Here is a 20,468-nt window from a genome sequence, read left to right on the forward strand (position 1 = left end):
ACTCTGATGATACGTGCAGAGCTCTTCCTCTTGTAGAGCATTTCTGAAATTCAGATTATGTCGTGAACAAAATGAAGGCATCAACTTAGTTTAAATTATTATGTTTTACTACAGTTTTCTCTTTTTAAGAGCTATTCCTATTGAAGTAACATTGGTTCATATATAGTTATCTCTTTATTCTGTGGAAACACAGTTACAGCTTGGTCCTGTTTTTTTTACTTAAGTTTCAAACCGAGCTTCAAGTTACCAGTTGACGGTCACAAGGTGTAATGAAGTTGGTGGATTAGCTGAAATTAAAACCTAGAATACTCTTTACCACCTTTCTTTTCAAGCACAGATCAATTATTTATGACCAAGTTCACCAACACCATGTTTTAATTTAGGAAGCAGTCCATTTGAAGCCAGCTATAAATAACGTAAATAGAATCTGGCTATAGAATTTTTTGGCTCCACAGAGCAATGAAACAAGATTGAAGGGAAAATACACGATGAGCAAAGAAAAATAAAAGAGAAAAGCAGTCAATGTCCACTGAGCTGCTTCTATGCCATAACCTTCCACAAAAGGATTTCACTGATTTGCAGTTAATTTGACATTACTTCATTTAATTCATAACCCCAAAAAACAGATATTATATTCCCCATACTTAAGTCTGGGAAACTTTAGTTCAACACGTGTAACTGGCTTTTGGGTTAAAAGAGTAAGTAAGAAGGTCAGAATTTGACTGGGGTCTGATTCCCAAAGTACCTTGGCACTTTTTCTTACATCAGATGAAATAATTTCTATTATTTAAATATTTGAGTACAGATTTTCAAAACAACAAAAACAAATTAAATAACATCTCCAAAGTATAGCATGAACAGCAGAAAACCAGCCACGTAACCATTATTTTAACTGATTATGAGAATGAAATGTGAATTTGTCACCATTATGCATATGAAATCATATATATGAAATATATCATATCATATATATGAAATCATATATATGAAATCATATATAAAGAACAACCGAAAACCTGACATCGAGATTGGAACAAAGCCACATTCAAAAGTGAGGCAAAGACAGAGAATGTCAAATGCTAAATAACTTCTTACCTGCTGTACTTCACTTTCTCCATTTGAGATTTTCTCAGTGTAAACAAAGGAATTGAATATCCTCTACAAGGAAAAGAAAATGAACAAACATTAGACTTTCTAAGACAGTCATTGTGTGTGTGAGAGTGAATAATTTGCTTACAACACAAATAGAATCAGGCAGAAAAAATTTAATTAAAATACAGTTGTTTTATATAGAGAAATCCAAATATCAGCCAAAGTCAATAGCACTTAAATAAGCAATAGTCAGGCACTTCTGTAGTGAAATAAACCAGATGTTACACTATATTTTTCATTTTCAAAAATACATTTAATTATAGATTTCCGGAGCCCATGCGATTTTATCCAACTGGTATAGTCTGACAAAGTTGTGTTTCTCATTTAAATCCTGCACTCCCTGAATGCTGTAATTGTTTACAGACACTAAAATCTAATGTAATAAAGCTGTTTAGAAAGGATTCTTTCCATAGTCTCTCGATGTCTCTGTCCAACCAGTACCTCACTAATATTATCTATCACCTTCGTTACTGAAGCATCCCCTCGGGAGAGTAACATAATAGGGCTTGCCAAATATGTGTGGCCTTAAGAGAAGATCCAGTTTTTACATGCCAGGAAATATGACAGCCAAGCCAAGACATTAGTCCAAACTGCAGGGCACAAGCACACACATTCTTTCAGTGCTCTCAGCCGAACTAGTACAGACGCCTCCATACATTGCCGACATTCAAACCAACTCTGCAGACTTACGATTTTACCAAACACTATCATCAGTGAGCACCCACAAGAGTGCAACACAAAACAAGAGAGAATGAATCCAAGATATGTATCTGCTAGAGGCACCAAAAACAAACAAACAAAAAAACAACAACAACAACAAAAAAAAAAACCAACAAAAAACAGCAGCCTCTTCATTTATCTTAAAACTTTAAGGTATCTCTGGAACTCTACAGATGAGTAAGGAGTCAAATCTGGCGATGTCAGCCAAAATTTCCCTTTTTCCTTTCTATCCTACTGCCAAGGGTTTGTCAGCATCTGGGACAGCTTCCAGGGAGCGTACCACACCTGCATGGTTGTGGTGAGGAAGATAGGTGCCGAGTTCATCAAGTGCTGTACAAATGGAGGAAGATCAAGGGACTAGGATGAGAGGAAAGAGGGTACTGAAAGCAAGGGGGAAGAAAGCAAACAAATTTGGGAAGGACTGAGATGGAATGGGATGGAGTTACAGTCTGGAGAATTATAATTATGATTTACAATGCTCCAGTGCACCACTCATCAACTCAACAGATGTCTCTTTTCCCTTTCTTTGCTAAAAAAATGATTGCTGATCACAGATTCCTAATAATGATGATAATGATAATGATGTTGGCTACTAGCTATTAATATCTAGTATGACGAAGAAACTATTCTAAGCATGTCGCATCTATTTACTTACTATTTGAGTCTCATACTTTTGTGATGGGTACTACCTATCACATGTACCTCATGCATATATCTCATGTAAGCTTTATAAGAATAAATGTCTTCAGTTTTAAAGTTGAAAAACTAAGATCCTGGGAAGTTAAATAACTTACCCAAGGTCACTGGACAATTGGAAGCCAGACAATGTGAGTTCAGATCTGGTATTCTTAATTTTATTGCTTCATGAGAATTCACTCAATGGTTGCTCAACACATAAAAACATTCCTATCAGCAGCTAACACCTGAACATAATGCAAATAAACAACTCCTTATGTGTAATCCTCAAATTCAAAGACTCTGAAAATCAGAAGTTTTGCATAACACACTTGTTGGCAAAATATGATAGGACCTGAACTTATATGGCAGTAAATGCTGACTGAAGGGATTTTACAGTCTCTACTAAGTCACTTAGTGTGAATATTCATCCATTGTGATGCAGATATATTAATAAGATCTGATTATAGGGTTCTGCTTCAGATCTCACTGGGAGGGTTTTATCACAAAAAAAAAAATATCAGGATTTTGGATCCTGAAACAAATGTCTCTCTCTCTCTCTCTTTTTTTTTTTTTTGGCAAAGGGATTATGAACCTGTGAATCTCCATTCCTACAATTCTAAGTTCCAGTTTCCTGCCACTATCACCCACATTCCCAGGCTATACTCTCCATTTTTATACAACTTGATTTTCAAAAACTTCTCTGTTTTGAAAATCTTCTCAGAGTAGCCTTTGATGAAAAATTAACAATTCACTGTTTCCAGATCTTTATGAATGTGGCCAAGTCCTCATTTTGTTTCTGAAAGTGTTACTCCAATTGATACAGTGTAAGTCCCATCCTGGAAGGCACTTCCCCATGAGGTGACTGCTGGGGCAGAGCTTGAACTTCTCCTGGCAAGTATTTGCAAGGCTGTCTGGTCCCAGTTTTACTCATTTATTATCTTAACAGTTGTTAATAATGACTGTTAATACTCTTACATAGTCTTTTTATGGCTCATAACCATTTTCATCTTCACTATACCTAACAAGTATAAGTAAAAGAAAAATCTTAAAGCAAGAAAGAAGTTTTAGGTGTGAGTTGTGGTGATTCTAAAGATCACCTACTTTATGCAATTCTTTAACCACCCCAGAAGTGAAAGAGGACCTGGAAAGATGATAGTTGGGGTATCATGAAAGCAAAGAATTTTTGCCCCTCTTAGTCCTCCAGGGGAGGAGTGTTAGAGGCCAGCAGAACCTAAGCAAGTTATTTCATGACTTAATAGGTCAGTCACCTCTAGTACAAGTGTACAAGTTCAGGCTTATGTGTACCCACAAGATCTCAAGGCACAGAGTGAGTTTCCACCCTTGCTCCAAGGCAATGGAAGTAATCATTTTAAAACTCAAGACCTGCTATGCCCAGTTTACAAAGGCTCAGGACTTTTATCATTTACAATTTCACATCAAGTATCCTATTTTATCCCTGTAACAATCCTATGTAGTAGTTAAGGAGGGTAGAAATATGAAACCACATTTTACAGATTTAAAAATGATGGCTCAAAAGTCAGAAAATAGATCACAAGTAAATGATGAAGAGCGAAGGTGAGGTCTGAACCTAGATCTGGAGTTAACAATGGGCATTTATTGCTTTTAGCAAAGTTATTAAAAATGCAGTCACATCATTTTTTGTTTAGCATAATCTAGGAATCATAATACCAACAAAGAGAACAAAAATGAGGATTTGGGCTTTTTCTATTCGTATTAAGATATCATGTGCCAGAATAACCTTATATATGTTACCAGTGTCAGGAGTAATTAAGAGTTCCCACACAAAGTTTTGGGATTTTTTTATTCATTTCTATTGTTAAATGAAACTTCGAAAGGAAAAGAATACAGGGATGGTGGTGGGAGGGCATTGTTTTTAATCTGAGAGCCAGGAATTCCAAATGATATACCTAGTTGGCATTTTTGTCTCCTCAAGGTAAAGACCCCTTTGGTTGTTAGGATTTGAGAAATGGAAATACAAACGTTTTCCTGAAATATGAAAATAAAAAAAATCAGATTGTTGAGTCCTCTTGGATGATTGACTCAGTCACTGGACTAGGGCATGGGTGGGTAGGGAGGCATTCTGTATTCTATACCAAGTCGTCACTTTCTTTTGTCTCAATTCTCTGGAGGACCATAGGGATTCCAGAAATTTGAATGCCTAATTTGAGCATAACCTGGAAGAAGTTTGAAGTAATTCTCCTCAGCGTACAAATCCTTGGAAGTAAAGGCAAAGTATGTTGCCCCTTACAGTTTCTTGTTCTCATCAAATGTAATAGTAAAAACATGTTTTATTGGATTTATTGCACTGTACAGTGGAAAGATCACTAAAATGAGTGACATTAAAAAAAACTATTTTAAATAGACATATTTCACTGAATCATCTTAGTGAAATTTACATCCATCATCAAAAGAAAACAAAGATGCCTTATTCGTGTGCTTATGAGAACTGAGTACTCTCATCTAAAGACAAAACTGACCTTTCACTCATTAATATACACTTTGGAAAACTGGCCTCATCTTTTGAAGTTAATTATCTGCATGTCCTGTGACCCAGCAGTTCCCATTTTCGCTATATACTTAGCAGAAATGTGCTCATGTGTTAACCAAATGAAAGCATGAGCGTGTTCCCAACAGTACTACTCATCGTAGCTCCAGCAACAACAGTACTACTCATTGTAGCTCCACACTGGAAAAAATAACATTGCCTATCAGCAACAGAATAGACAAATAAATGTAAGAAGTTTACACAATGGAATATTCAGAATGAGAATGAACACAAATTGCAACATGTATCAACAGGATGACTCTCACCAACAATACTGAGAAAAAAGCCAAAAACTAGAACACATACGCATATTCCCATTTATATCAAGTTCAAAAATAGGCAAAACTGTTATAGAGCAGCCCCGATATTAAACGGGTTCCTGGCTGTGGGTCCTCACCCGCGCGCTTTAAAGGGACTTATGAATACTCTACTACAGACACACACAAAAGGTTAATAAAAGGTTTATTTACAAGAGAAAAGGAAATAAGGAAAATGTACAATTCAGGGAGAAAATAGGGAAATAAAGTCTTTAATGCGTCCTACCCGATCCGACAACCTGGAAACCCAAAGTCACTCTCAGAGCTGGCCGGACACTGCGAGCTGGTGGAGAGCCAAAATGGGGGATCCCCAAAGCCCACGTGTCTGCCTCTTGTATCCACCTGGCTGCTTAACCCCACCCTCAGGTCCCAGCCACCTTCCCTTTGGTGGTGATGGGATTTGGAGTTCCCAGTGTCTTTGGCTTTGACCTGGGGTGGGGGTGGAGTCCACAAAGCCTATATGGAATTTGCTTTGGGACATCCTTTTCCCCCTAACAATTCCCCCCTTTCACTTTTTGCTACCATTTCCATGGTGATGAAGATTGAATATATGGAGGTTGGGATGCAGTCTTAGATGAACAGTTTTTTCAGGTTCCAGTGTGAAAGAAAACCAGTCTCTCCAGGTATTTGTCCATTGTGGAAAGCAAAAGTTCTCTACTCCAGGCCATGAAATTTTTGTTTTGTTTTGTTTTGTTTTGAGTAACCAGGATCTGCAGAAAGGTTGCAATTTTTTTTCCAGCAAAGCTAACTTGTCACATTTTCTCTCCCCTTGATACCAACACGGCATACAAATAGTGGTAGTAATTTTGCTACTTATCTTAGAGTCTGTTTTTGCATAACTTACATAGGGATTTTGCCTGTTTTAACAAAAAAACTGGACGTGAGTTTGATTGTGTGGCTTTGTGTGGAGTTCTTCCAAAAAGTTGAAAAAGAGCTGAACCAAGAAGAGGAGAACCTGTTTGCCTTGTTTGTAGGGTTCCAGAGACCTCCAAAGAAGGTGAGGAAGCTTGCCTCCATTGGCAGGACTGGACAACCCGGCCAACGAAAATGCCCTGGTACCCTTGAGAAGAGGAAAGCCCAGGTGGAGTCTGATGAGACCAACTTTATACCTGAAGCATACATCGACTGGATGCCACCGGTTCACTCTGATCCTGTATGGAATATTTCAACAAAGCCAGCTAAAAATTGCTGTTAGTTATTTCTGCCCTGTGATTTTATGCAAAATAGGAAAAATGGTTTAAAAGTAGATTTAGTTTGCAAACTTTTGCTTTGCTGTTAAAAGTTTGGGATCAAGGTTGAGAAAATTTGTGTTTTTACATCAGTTGAACCATTTTAAGATTTTTTTTTCCTGTAATTTTTACATATCTGCTGTCTTGTTTTGGCTAATGCCTCCAAATTTTTTTCTTTTGGCTTGTATAATGGACTATTTTTAAGTAATGAAACTGTCATATTGGACATTCATGGACAATGCTGCAAATTGTTGCTTCTCTTATACACATTGTAACCCTAAAAAAAGACTGTCTCCTAAGACTACACCCTGAGATCTGTGCCACCATAGATATGGTGGAATAAAAATTAAAAGGGGGGATTGTAACAGGGTGGTCCCCAGGAAAGGGGGAGGTTCCCTGCCCCACCCAAGGGAGGGTGGAGCTGAGCAGGAAGAGGAGAAGCTGCAGAAGAGACTGAGGAAGGAAGCAGGATGGAGCCAGGAGACCTGGAGGAGGCGCATGGAGCCTAGAGACACGTGAAGAAACTGCGCTTGTCTTTTGGTCGTGGACTGGGTGACACAGATGTGGGTGAGACCCATGGGGAGGTGACAATGGCAGCTTTTATCTTGATGTTGATTTTGCTCTTTTCCTTCTGGGCTTGTCCGGTTGTTTGTGACCCTTTTCTGTGGGTCCCCACTGGAAGATGCTTTAGACTTGTAGCAGGCTTTGGGGCCTTGCTCTGGGCCAATCCCATTTGGATGGACTTTTACCCACGAGGGGACGGGTAACTTTGGGTGCTTCATTTAGAAACTGGACTCTGCCTTACCTGTATTGTTTCCTAGTTTTATTAAAGTTCCTTCCCCTTAAAGTCTCCTATGTTTTCTGTTGATGCGGCGGATGGCAGAACCCATTTAGAATAGGCAGGTTTGCGGGGTTTGGGCTGACCCTCTCCCTGTCCTATAACAAAACTATAGCCTATTCTGTCAGAAGTAGGGACACTGCTCACCATTTATGAAAGAGTGAACAGAATGGCTATTTCTGAAATGTAACATGTTCTCTTTCTTGATCTGGCTATAGGGATGTGTTGACTTTCATGAGAATTTATCAAGCTGCACACATGATTGTGCACATGTGATTTTTCTGTATGTATGACTTTTCTGTATGTATGCCACACTTCAACACATTTATTTTGAACATATACTCTAAGGCAGTCTCTTTAAACATACACTCTAAGGCAGTCTCTTTATACCCCAGTCAAATGTTTTTGTATATTTTCAATAAAACTATGCATTTAAAAGAAGGACAAGAATTTTTGAGTACTAGAAATACTCAAAGATAAATCTACATCCCAGTTGGTAATCTAGAAGAAGCTGGGACTGTGTCAACTGGAAAGTCACCCAGCAATTCATGATAAGGTCTCCTGAGCCTTCCCTGAGGCTACATATTAATTGCTCCCTCATACTTGAAATACGTAACATTATTTAGCTCTTCAGCTTTCCATCCAAAGGCACTATAATAACCTGAATCTCGAATTTCCAGCAAGGCAAAGGGGGTCTTTATCTGAGTTTCATCCAACCAGGCTGCTCTTATTATAATTTAATCAAATCTCTTCTTTGCATCATGCCTAAGCACTGCCTTTCCCCTCTTATCCAAAAGAGGTTTGATGAAAATGAAATCAGAATTAAAGAGTCATGGAACAACTGAAAATAGTTCCTTCCCTCCAGCTCCAAGAGAAGGAAAAAGACCACACCTCTGGGACTGTGTGCGTAATGTGCAATGTAGCCCACTTTTCCTATCTACAGAAAGTTACACCTTGGCCCCCAATCCACAGAGGCGCCTCCCTACACACCACCACTGCTGCCTTTCCTCCCAAATCTATTTTACTGAGTCTGCTGAACAGGTGGCAAGAGAATTCCACTTTGCTGGAACGGGAACAGTTACATGAGTGTTTAATAAGATGGCCAGTCCAGACTCTGGCCCCTCCATTCCCCCAGCAGCTCTGCCAAATTTTAACTAGATATTTAAGTGAGTGGGATCACACAATACACAGTGAAAAAATAAATTCCTCGACAAGCCTAATGAGATTCTGCTGGTCTTCCTCCCTGGTCTTTGCTAAGAAAATGCAGGACTTAATTTTTACTCAAAAGCTTATTCTCTTGCTTTTTACAGGTCTCTGTGGCAAGTCAGTTTGGCTGATAGTTCACTAATAGCTTTATTCAGCTCTGGATCTCTTCCTGTGATGCTAAGAATTATGGCCAAAGGGAAGGAAAATACAGATCAACACAAGAAGTTGACCAACACTAACTGTTAACAGAGAAAGTGCTGTCATTAAAATAAACTTCAACAAATCGCTGGACGGAGATTAAGAGCAACCTAATTTAAGTGTTTCAGGAAAGAAAGCATTCATGACTATTCTCCCAAACATCCCCGATGAATAATCTTTTAGTAGGTTTTAAGGGATCCCTCCTGTCCAGATTAGATATTGCCTGATTTTTACCAGACTATTTAATCTCACACTGTTGAACATATGGAAAGTCTAGAAAAATTACATTCTCTGAGGAGGATCATCATTCTGCATGCTGAGGTCATAAATTTGTTGCTATAAATCTCAGTTTTGAAATCCTTAAACATACTCATTCTGGATACAGATGGCTTGAGAAAACAGTTTACTGAGTCTTGAAAAGGTTACCACTGAAGAGAAACATTGCAAATAGATGTCCAACAATAGAAGACTGATTGGATTACTCTTCATTCAATCAAAAATGTGCAACTATTAAAAAGATGCCTATGATTTTTATACTGTTAATGTTTTTTTCAAGATTTATTTTTTATTTATACAAGAGCTGGGGTACAGGCCAGAGTTGCGGGAGGGTGAGAGGACTCACCAGAGACAGAGCGGGGAGCAGAACAGGCAGATGGACCAAAAGCACTGCTGAGGGGAGCAGCGGGCGAGACAGGAGAGGTCTGCCTCACCATGTGGGATTCTCTCTGGCCTGCCGGGAATCGAACCTACGCCGCAGAGGCTGCGGACAGCTTCACAGTGCTGCACTCAACCCAATGCGCCACCTGGGAGGCCCGATAGTGTTAATTTTTTAAAGCATCATTTAAATATAGAAATATTGTTCCTATTCTCTGTGTGTGGGTATTTTACACATAACAATACAGCCAAGTGTATTATCAACAGCCCAAAATGGAATCAGGTCCGTTGCAATGAACGCTCTGTTGTAGTACTCACAATAACACTTCATATAAGCTACAACATCCTCATTTTAGAGATGAGCAAACTGTTGTTCTGAGCAATTAACTAGCCCAAAGTTGATCATTAGCTGATCACTGGTATGTGGCCAAATCTGCATGCAAAATTTGTCTTACTCTAAATTTGATGGATGATCCACCACATAAAAAACACCTTAATAGAGAAAACTTAATAAAATCTAGAATTTGTCAAAATATTAACCAGGCTTGCTTATGAATGATGAACTCAGAATATATTTCCTTTTCTTTTCCCCCACCTCAAAATTGAACATGCATTTCCTTTATAATGGATGGAGACAAAGCTTTTTCAGAGCAGCCAGCCTAAAAAAGGGCATGCATTCAGAATTACAACTGAACTCTGTGAAGCATTGTTTATACTGGGTTACCACCTTGAGAGCTTTCAGAGGAAAAAACAAACACAGGGGCTTACGTTTGATCTTCACTGTAAAAATTAGATCTTGAATAGCACAGTGGCTTGCAAGATAGGGGGCTATTCCAGTTTCATGACAAAGGGAAGTGCTTAGATACCAAAAATATGGCAAAGGAAGAGGCCTACATTTGGAATTTAAAACAAAACTAATCAGTACACAATAGATGACCTTGTGCAAATGCTACCCCAGTACACACGTCCTGGCCCAACAGGCTTCCTTATTTTGTTTTACAGTTGCTGTCGATAAATCATGGCAATAGTTAGGACTCTTACAGTGTTTATCTGTCTTGCACTAAGCACTTTAAGGATATATCATTTAACCTCATAAATGTGAAGATAAATTTATATATAGTACACTCAAAGCAGTACGAATGCATTTCACACACCATTACGATAGCTACTCAGTCTATGATAGTGCTACTCTATTAAGAATGTTCTCTTAAGGATAATTATTCTATGCTAGTTAGAGGTATGGGGAGAGCAAAAATGCTTCAACAGATATTACTAATCCACCAGCCTCCTATCTCTGAACGTTTGCAGGGAAGACTCTGTTACCATTAACATAGTGTGTTCACTACAGAAAATTTTGAAAATACATTAAGACAAGGAAAAAAAAATATTGTTTGACTATTCAGTAAAAAAAAAAAAACTACTCTATTGTTTACATTTTACTTTATTTCTTTCTACTCTCTTGAAATTCCAGGTTAAACATTGTTGTAAATTCCCTTTTTTTGCCCATGCCATGATTACTTGGCATCATAATTGCACATAGTAAGCATCAATAAGCACATGTTTTACTAAGTCAGGCATTAAATCATTCAAATCATTATTTTGGTTGGTTTTCAACACGCAGCAGCCAAAAAAAGAACTTTATATTTAAAAAATCATATATCTTTAAGAAAACATTCCCCTTCTCTCAATAAACAATTAGTAAAGTCATCTCCCCTTTAATCTTGTTCTTGCTTCCTGGACCTCATCAGCCTCTAGCTAGTTATGTATGTACGTGGATGTGCACACACGCACACCAGAGCCACTCAGATACTTCAAGTTTGCAAAAGAACTCAAGTTATGAATTCCTTAGTCTGATGGCATTAACTTTAAACCAACACGAGCTCTAAATAGTAAGAAAGCATGTGGGAGCATCACAAGTTGGTGACAAGTGTCACCTTTACAAAGGGCTGCCTGTTTTGGTCCACCCTAGCCCTCAAAAGAAATTACAGGGGAAATGGAGCAGCCCTCAGTCTGATTTAGCAGGGAAAATCTAAAGCAATAATCTCTGCAAGCAAAGTTTCTAGTCTTGCTCATTTGATTCCCTGTTGCAGCGTTCACAAGCAGGAGAGCGAGAGGGTACATATGAACTGAGAGAACAGAACGGGGCAAGGGAAAACAAGATGGAGACACTTCCCTAAATGCAATAAAGCTTCTGAAGGGTTATTGGATTTTTTGTTGTTGTTGTTTTGGCTTTCAAAGTAGGTAAAAGAGGGGGAAAGGCAAGTAAATCAGTTCCACATGTGCAGAGATTCAGCCTTTAGCCAGTGTAACTTGACTGTAAGTAACTTTCATGACAATGCACATGGCAACCTCTCAGAAATGGAAAGTCGAGTTGCCCAAACGCTTTGCAGATGGTGCCAAATTTCCACTCCCCTACTTCCAGTTTCCTAACTCCCCCGCCCCCAACACTCCTAGAGCTCCATTAAAGCTTTTTTGTTTCACCTTGAAAGTCAAAAGCGGGGGCTGGTATTTATTCTTGAGGGGTGGCAGTCTGAGTATATAAAATGTCCATATTGTGTGCACAAACCCACACAAATGCTCATGTCTTTGGGAATCTATCCATTCAAGACAAAGGGAACTGGAAAGCCTGAAAAGCTTAACCTTCCAGACCTAAGCGATGATGTTTAATTAATAACCCAGTCAATCAATCATGTCCTTTCTGAGGGAGTCAGAAGCCATGTGAAATACGGCCCTCTATTCTTAAGGAGCTTGCCCTCTAGTTGGGAGATGAAATTAAGAAATAAAAGTAAGAATTCAACAGCAAACAATGCAATACAGACTCGGTATCAACTCAGTATGTTTGGCACAGGCCCAAGGTATTGCCAGAGTTCAGTAGGGGGTGGGGAGACTCCAAAGAGATGGGGCTTGGGTTTGACTTTGAAGTCAGATTTAAATAGGAAAAGAGAAAAAGAGCTTGGGTGAGAGCACCTCACAGCACTCAGAGCCAGGGTCTGGCACACAGCACTTAGTGCTTTCTGTCCTAGGTGTTTGGGGCCAGGCACTGTTCTAGATGCTAAGAGTACAAAAGCAAGCACAACAGACAAAATCCCTGTTGAGCTCAATTCCATAATGTAGAATCTAGGTCCTTCCACCTCAAGAAAACCCCTGAAGGACTTACTAACTGTTGGCCTGTATGTTTAGAAATGCATTCAAGGGCAAGCACACTACTTTCCTGCAACAGCTTACATTTTAGAGAGGCCTGAGAATCAATAACTAGGATATAAAGTCGGTTTCATAAGGGGAGCTTTTGGAAACAAAACTGAACTAGATGGAATAGAAATGATGGGGGTTACAATATGGAGGCTTTCTAAGCCAGAAAGGGGAGTTGAATTTTATGCATATGGTAGGCACTTAGTAAATATTTTTTGAATGAGTAAATGAATAAATGTATATTTGCCAAGAAATAAAGAGCTGTTAAAAGCATTTTTAACTGGGGAGTGACATGATGAAATAGGTGCTTTAAGAATGTTTATGCTCCACATGCTCAGAACCATGCATCCACTCTCCTAAACTGCTCCTAAGTCTCTTCACAAAGAAAAAAATTCTGGTTTAGAAACTAGTTACCATCCAAGAGTCTGTGACCACTGTCAGAACCAAACAAACTGGATCCTCTTGTGGGATGCTGAAAACTTCCTTAAATTGAAGTTTCCTGTGTGTCTTATCTCCTCTGCAAGATGATAAAAATTCCCTGAGGGACTGTTTTACTCAGTTTTGCAATCCCTACAGCACTTGCATGGAGCAACATTATGAAATGAAACCGAGAAATACTTGCTCAAAAAATAATTTAAAAATAAGTTAATGAAAAACAACTGTTGGGGTTTAAAGGCACATTTGCAATGCTGCATTCTGAGTTGAAGATTAATTTTCAACATTTTAAAACATGCTACTGGGAGGCTGTTTTGGTTGTTTTTCAAATGAAGAGTTCATTTTCACCATATTCAAAAACCAGAATTTTTATAAATACAATTCTGGTATATTTTATTGAAAGAGATACCTTTTTAGTACAATCACTAAGGACAGAAACAATAAATCAAAACCTATCACAAAACCTAAATAACAAATTGCAGCTCTGTATACACGAGCTGTATGGCATGATGAAATCACTTAGCCTCCCTGGGCCCAGATTCCAGGCAAAACTGGGTTAGATTATATAAAGCTCAGTGATCCTAAAATTTCCACTCCACTATTGTGCTATATTTTTATTGAAATACCATTGCTAGACTTTTGAGAAGCCACTAATGCTAGGTCTTTCCGCCTTATGAATGTATGCTTCAAGGAAATAATATTTGCTGATGAAATCTGACTTAAATTGTTTTGTAAATGTTATAAACATATCTCTGAAACTTGCTGCACAGGGAATGGCCAAGTGTTGAAGGGAAGAATCTTTAAGATGAAAATTTAAACAGAGAAAATCCATCTTGAGAATGGTGATTTTAAATGTGGGCATTTAAGACAGAAATCAAAGTAGCTGCCCTTAATGGAATAACTGTGATGCTAATATGATTATATAAATGTCTTCCAGGTCCTTCTGACTATTGGTTTTCAGGCTCTCACAGCCAGGGTGCCTGTCACGCATATCGAATACCATGGAAACAACCCTGCCTTGTAATGGCTCCAGCAGGACATGTCCTGATTCTCAACAGTAATTATTAACTAACATCTTGACTGAATGATGGCTCTCTGAGCTCAGATCCTCAATGTAATTTTAATAGAATTTTACATGGCTGGAATTTTTTCAAGTGTTTCTGATTAAAAACACACACACATACATATATTATATATATACATATGAATGTGGAAGAGGAATTAAAAAGTGCAAAACTCTGTCACCAGCTGGGTGGCCTTGGGGAGGTTAGCTTTGCCACCATTTCCTAATTTGTAAAACAGAGGCAATAATAATAGCCACCTCAGGGTTTTGTGAGGTTCAGTGCATGCACAGTGCGTGTTCCTAACATGCAGTAAGAGCCCAATAAGTAGTAACTTTCAAAAAACAACTACTCCCAGAAGTAAAAGGCCATTTGATATTATCTGTGTCCCTATCCGTATGTCAGGAACTCTTCCAAATCAGCATTTTTTAATTCTTCCAAATTGACAAGACTGATTTTTATTAAAAGACTATTTCCAGGAAACGGCGTTCACATTGAGCTCCTAGTGTCACTACCTGCCGGGTTCCCTGTCTTGACAAACTGGTTTCTTCATAAACCCATATGCAAATTGGGTCCTTGAGAAAGTAACTTTTCCTTTGCTACTGATCATATCTATTGGGGAACACCCGTCTGAGCACACCCCAGATCTCCAGTTTGCTAGAGCCCAAGGCTTTGCATGCATATGCCAAAGAGGCCCAAGGAGTAAACTGAGGTTGGAAAATACTTCGTGCCAATCCCTCCCAATCTAGTATTGCTCAACTAACAGCAATCCTTCCCTCCCACAGGGCAACACAAGTATGAGCGAAGGGGAGGAGATAATTCAAAAACTCTAACCTGCACATGCTAAGCAAATAAGAGGCTTCAGAAGAGAGGGCAATGTAGTAACTGGTTACACCTCTAAAGGAATCCATGGGCTCATCTGACACACCTTCCCAGAGGCCAAAATATGAAACCTGCCTTCTGTCACTGAATATTTCCTTTCACATTATATTGGAAGGATTTGTTTATTAGTAGTGACCTCAGCAGGTCAAAACAACATTTACTTACTTGAAGAGGAGTGTGGAGAGTAAGATCTGGGCTCGGAATCATCCAGACCTCAGCTATCTCAGCTGCATGACCAGCACAAATTATTTAAACCTTCTGAGCCTGTTTCCTCAAACAGAGGTGTAAAGCAACATACCTCCCATCCCACAGAGACAAAACAGGATGAACACCCCCTACTTAGTTTGCTATTAGAATTAAACGGATGAAAGGCTAGGATGGCGTCTGGCATATATTTTTCTTTTTTTGCTCAAGTGAGAAAAGTTGCTATTAAAAATTGCTATCATTATCTAAATAGCCAACATAATCATCAATACAGTCCAATAGATGTTTAACAAATAAGTAAAAGATTTGGTATAATTTGCTCATTTGGCAGAAGAAATCAAGACTCAATGAATGTATGTGACAAGTCGCCAGGCAAGGACAGGACTAAATACTGGTTTCTCCTAATTTCCACTCTCTCATTTTTACATTTTCTAACATGCTGGTTTCTCATGTACTTAAAAAAAAGTCTGGTTGCACTGCGTACTAAACTAAAAACTAAACCCTATTTATTTACCCCACACTGCCAGTTGGAATGGCAAAAGAAAATATATTATCTAAAACTACTGAACAAGGATAAAACCAAAATATCGAATTATTCCTTCACCAAGTAAATATTTAATTTGGCTTGAGTTCCTGGAAGGGAGCAGGGTATAGTGGAAAGGGCGTAGGTTCTGGAATTCAGAATCTGGAGTGAGCTCCACTAAATTGCTGTGGGGTTGAGGATATGTTTCTTCAATGTCCAGGGCTGTCATTTTGCCCTCTCTAAAAATGGGTCTAATAATATCTACCTTTGGGCACTGACTGCTAATGGTGTAAGGTTTCTTTTAGGAATGTTGAAAATGTTCTAAAATCAGATTATCATGATCGTTGCACAACTCTTGCAAATATGTTAAATACCATTTAATTTAATGCTTTCAGTGGGTGACTTTATGGGGTGTAAACTATGTCTCAATAATATCTACCTTCAGGCCATGACTGTGAGGACTTAATAATCATCTATGTAAGGAATATAACACAGCACATAGTAGGTGCTTACTGACAGTTACATATATTGGATCTCTATCACTATGAAAGCGGTTCTCAAATGTGAGAGTACAGAATAAACCCAGGTTGCTTTTTACCAAATGCAGATACCTTAGCTCCCACTTTCACAGATGAGTCCACAGGCCCAGGGAAGGTCAGCATGTGCAAGAATCATGGAGGTCATCCTGATGGAGGTGACCTACTAACCACTGTTTGAAAGGTTTTACTCTAGGGAACTTTTTTAACTAAAATATTTTTCTGTGAATATGCTTGAAGAACAAATAATGGTCTCCCTATATTGAATTTCTGTATAAATCCAAGTATGGTCTGGCTAAATGATTTCTAAGGAAAGAAGAAAAAAAAAGAAAAAGAAAAAGTAGAGGAGAGAAATACCCACTGGTGCTGACCACTCTGAGGGAAAGTGAGGGGCATTTTTCACACTCTTCAGGCACTAAGAGCTGCTCTCAACTTGTGGCCACCAAGTTCAGGATTAGGGATAAAATAAACTTGGAGTAGGACTTTGGGAAGGCAGGAGGAAGAAAAGCAGCACTGATCAGTAATGTCTCTGCCTCACTACTACCCTGAAAGGTTTATTAATATTCTTACTTAACAAAGGTAGAAACTAAGGCTTTTTGCAACTTCCACCAAAGTCCCCAGAGAGTCAAGAGCACACTGGGCTTACCCTGCCAACAACTCAAAGCTTCCCCACAGGCCTTGGCACAAATCAGCGACCAAGATGTCTTGGTCCCTTGAGCTGCCTGGAGTGTAAGGGAAGGGAGGGTATAAGCAGAAGCTGCAGAAGTTGTAGGCAGCAGCCAGTAGGAGGAAAAGACATACAACTAATATATATCATTAAGTTACCGGCAGCCTCAGTCTCAGCATTCAACAGAGATGATATTAGGCCTGATCTGGTTTTTTTTCAGCCTAGGAGTCATATTCACCAAGAGCCCCAAACCTTTAATTGGATCTTTTCGCCTAATGACACTTTATACACAGTCTCAGTTATAAAATGAAAGGATAGAAAAAAAAAGATATCTATTAAATAGCTTTGAACTTGAGGTAGGCTAGATGGCTCTCAGACTCTGGAAGGACCAGCTGCTGAGGCCCACATGGCTGAACACTGGCTAGCCGAGTGATTGCAATATACCTCATACAGCAACCATGGCCCGGGGTCTGCAAGGTTTCACTTTTGAGCTCTGTTCAGAAATCCAAACCCATAAACCCTGCCCCCCTCCAACTCTCACCCACACCCTGCTTCTCTGTACAAAAGATACTAATAGGTAGAAACAAGTTCTCTCATTGTTAATTGTTATCATACCAGCACCTCTACCTACTGTTACTTCTATTACTTTATTCCTCCTCCTCCTCGTTATAACCTTTCACCATAATATGGGCCCCATTTCATAGGTGGGAATCAAACAGCACTAGTAAGCTAAAGAGCAAAATTTGAACTCAGATATGTATAACACTAAGAGCAATGCTCTTGATACTTCCAGTCCCAGCTCTCTAATGATTTTCTAACCAATTCAGAGGAGAAGTCCAAGTCCTTGCACTGGTTATGAAGTCCCTTCTAATATCATGCATGCTCTCTGACCATTCTCCTGCCTTCTCCTTGACTCAGTCAGCTCCTGACACATGGGCCGCCAGGATGCTTTTCAGCACTTTTCAGCCTCAGGGCCATTACATACCTTTCCCCCTCTTTCTGAACTGTTATTGGAACTTGCTCCCTCTGCGCTTCCTGGGTTCTGCTCAAATGCCATTTAGTAAAAAATAGAAACCTGAGTAGCTCTTGTCAGCTCTAATACAGCCTAAGTTTTACTCTTTGCTGTCAGTGTCCCCATATTGGTATGCAAGTCACATGAGCACAGGGACTTTGTTCTGTTCCTAGTGTCCCCAGGACCTAGACACACTCAATGAATTCACGAGTGGAGCACAAGTTGTATATCTACTATAAGAGAAAGATGATCAACTGCAAATTCATAATATAGGGAATTATCCGAAGCAGTCATTTCCCTGGACTGGACTACAGCTTCCCTCTAATTTACCTGCTAAATTCATCAGTAAGGTACCCTCTTACTTTTCTCTCCTTGGAAATTCTTACCTGATGTTTATAAAATGGGTACATCCCCCTATTTTAACACTAAAAATAAGTTGCCATGAATTGTCTACATATCCACAGCCCACCCCACTCCTGGTCGCCTTGTGAGTACCTTAGAACATAAGGACTGATTCTTATTTACCTTCAGATTCCCAGCACATAGTACGTGTCTCATGTTTGAACACATGGAATGATACTGCCTTCTCATAAGTCCTACAGAAGCTGCTCGTAGTTAGGCAACAGTGTATGAGTTTGGCATTGACTTAAACCATGACATGCAGATTTTCGAGAACAGCATCACTAAACCAAACCAGTCAGTGTATGTATAAATGCACTCAGCCTGTGGTGGTATAGCAAACACTTCTTTTTGTTTGAACAACAAAAAGACAGCAGGGGGTTAATAAGCAAATTAAGAGGGCAAGAATCACTCAGAACATACCTCTGTAGATATAGTTTGACCAGAATTTATGTTCTTGTCGACCCTGTTTAGCTCCTCAAAATAAATTCATTGCATTTTTTTTTTTTGGAATTGTTCCAGTTTGTTCTCTCACCCACAGCCCTCCCTCTCCTGCACACGTGTGTATAGACACACGCATGTGTTTTTACCCTGTATATGCATTTACCCTAAGTCACTAACTAATGGAAAGCAAGGGGGTAGGAGGAGGCAGAAGCATTTTTTAGGCATCAAGAGAGTCCTGGGATTCAGATTCTGACAAAAAAGATATTTGTCTGCAGTCCTCCTGTAAAGGGCAGGAATGGCCACAGTGCAGGTTTTCTGATCCAGCAGACCGGGTAAAGGAGGAGTCAGAGTCCTCAGCCCTCAGTGGCTTTTTGCAGGCTTTTATTGGGGTTTACCAGGTACACAGCTGGCAGGCCTCCCAGCCCCCAGCAAGTCTTCACTCTATCTGGGCTCTCCGGCATTCTCTGCTTCTCTCTTGGCTTCTGCTACTTCTTTCTCGGCTTCTCTTTCGGCTTCTGTTCGTTCTTGGCTTCTACTGGCGTCCCCGTGACGCTGCCCTTAAAAGCCCAGTCTTAGCCCAGGTGAATCTCATCTACCTATGCCCACACCCTACTCCAGGTGCCCGCCATCAGGCATGCATTCAAGACCGCAAGGATCCATCATCTATCCTGATGGCGGGAGGGCAGAAAAGCCTGACATGTTTTCTTTATCCTATACCTCCCTTTTCAATCTCTTCAACCGGAATAAATAATCACAAGAATCCACAATCACTATGAAAATGCAGGCAGGTAAACATTTAGTTTGATGTCAGTAAGAATTGCATTAGACAGCAGTGAGTTGGATTCCCTGTAGATCTCCAATTTGCAGGACTCTGGAGTGGTTCCTTTCAAAGGGGGTTTGGGGGCAGTCATTAAATGTGGGTACTTTTGAATTTGACCACAACACACTAATTCTAAGTTTAGGGGTGAAGCCAAAGAGAAAATGCCAAGCAATGAATAGACTTGCTCTGAATTATGTAATTAGCTAAATATGATAAACCCTTAGTCACCAATAAGGTTTCTTGAGACTTTCCGCCCTCAAAAACAAATTCCTGCAAGAGAGAATAAGACTTAAGAAAGAAATGTTTGTTTTACTTCATTCTTCCTTGCTAAAAAAAAAAGCAAAGATGGAATGTTGACACACAACTGAGCTCATTCTTTTCAATTAACTATTCAAGGGAATAGTTGACCCATTAGTGATGGTGGTAAAACAGAGTATCACCCTTTACCTTGATTGGGTAAATAAAGCTAAAAGAATGTCTTAAACTTGATGTTTTTCTAATTAACTTGTTTCCTCCCAGATACAATCACAGGAATTTCCAAGATCTTGTCAATGACTCCGATTTTCATCTCAAATGTCATCTTAAAGCTGAGTTTTTTGCCTATCTTTTAAGAGTTACCACTCTTAAATCTCTGTGTAGGAATATTGAGACTCATTAAGGAGGGACAGTGGAAAAGATTTAAATGATCTCAGGTAATGCTACAAGGCTCAAATGCCAGGAATTGGCACTGAAGCACCT

General features: G+C 39.3%; 1 protein-coding gene across 1 annotated transcript in view; it reads right to left on the bottom strand.

Moving 5' to 3' along the window:
• CACHD1 (cache domain containing 1) overlaps nucleotides 1-20,468 on the bottom strand; it is a 205,320-nt gene that overhangs the window by 125,225 nt on the left and 59,627 nt on the right. The window contains exon 2 of the mRNA XM_037500618.2: nucleotides 1,096-1,158. Coding sequence (XP_037356515.2) covers nucleotides 1,096-1,158 — 63 coding nt within the window. The remainder of the gene's footprint in view (nucleotides 1-1,095; nucleotides 1,159-20,468) is intronic.

This window comes from Talpa occidentalis, unplaced genomic scaffold, assembly GCF_014898055.3.
Source record: "Talpa occidentalis isolate TD23 unplaced genomic scaffold, MPIMG_talOcc4v2.1 talOcc4.9, whole genome shotgun sequence".
Taxonomy (NCBI): domain Eukaryota; kingdom Metazoa; phylum Chordata; class Mammalia; order Eulipotyphla; family Talpidae; genus Talpa; species Talpa occidentalis.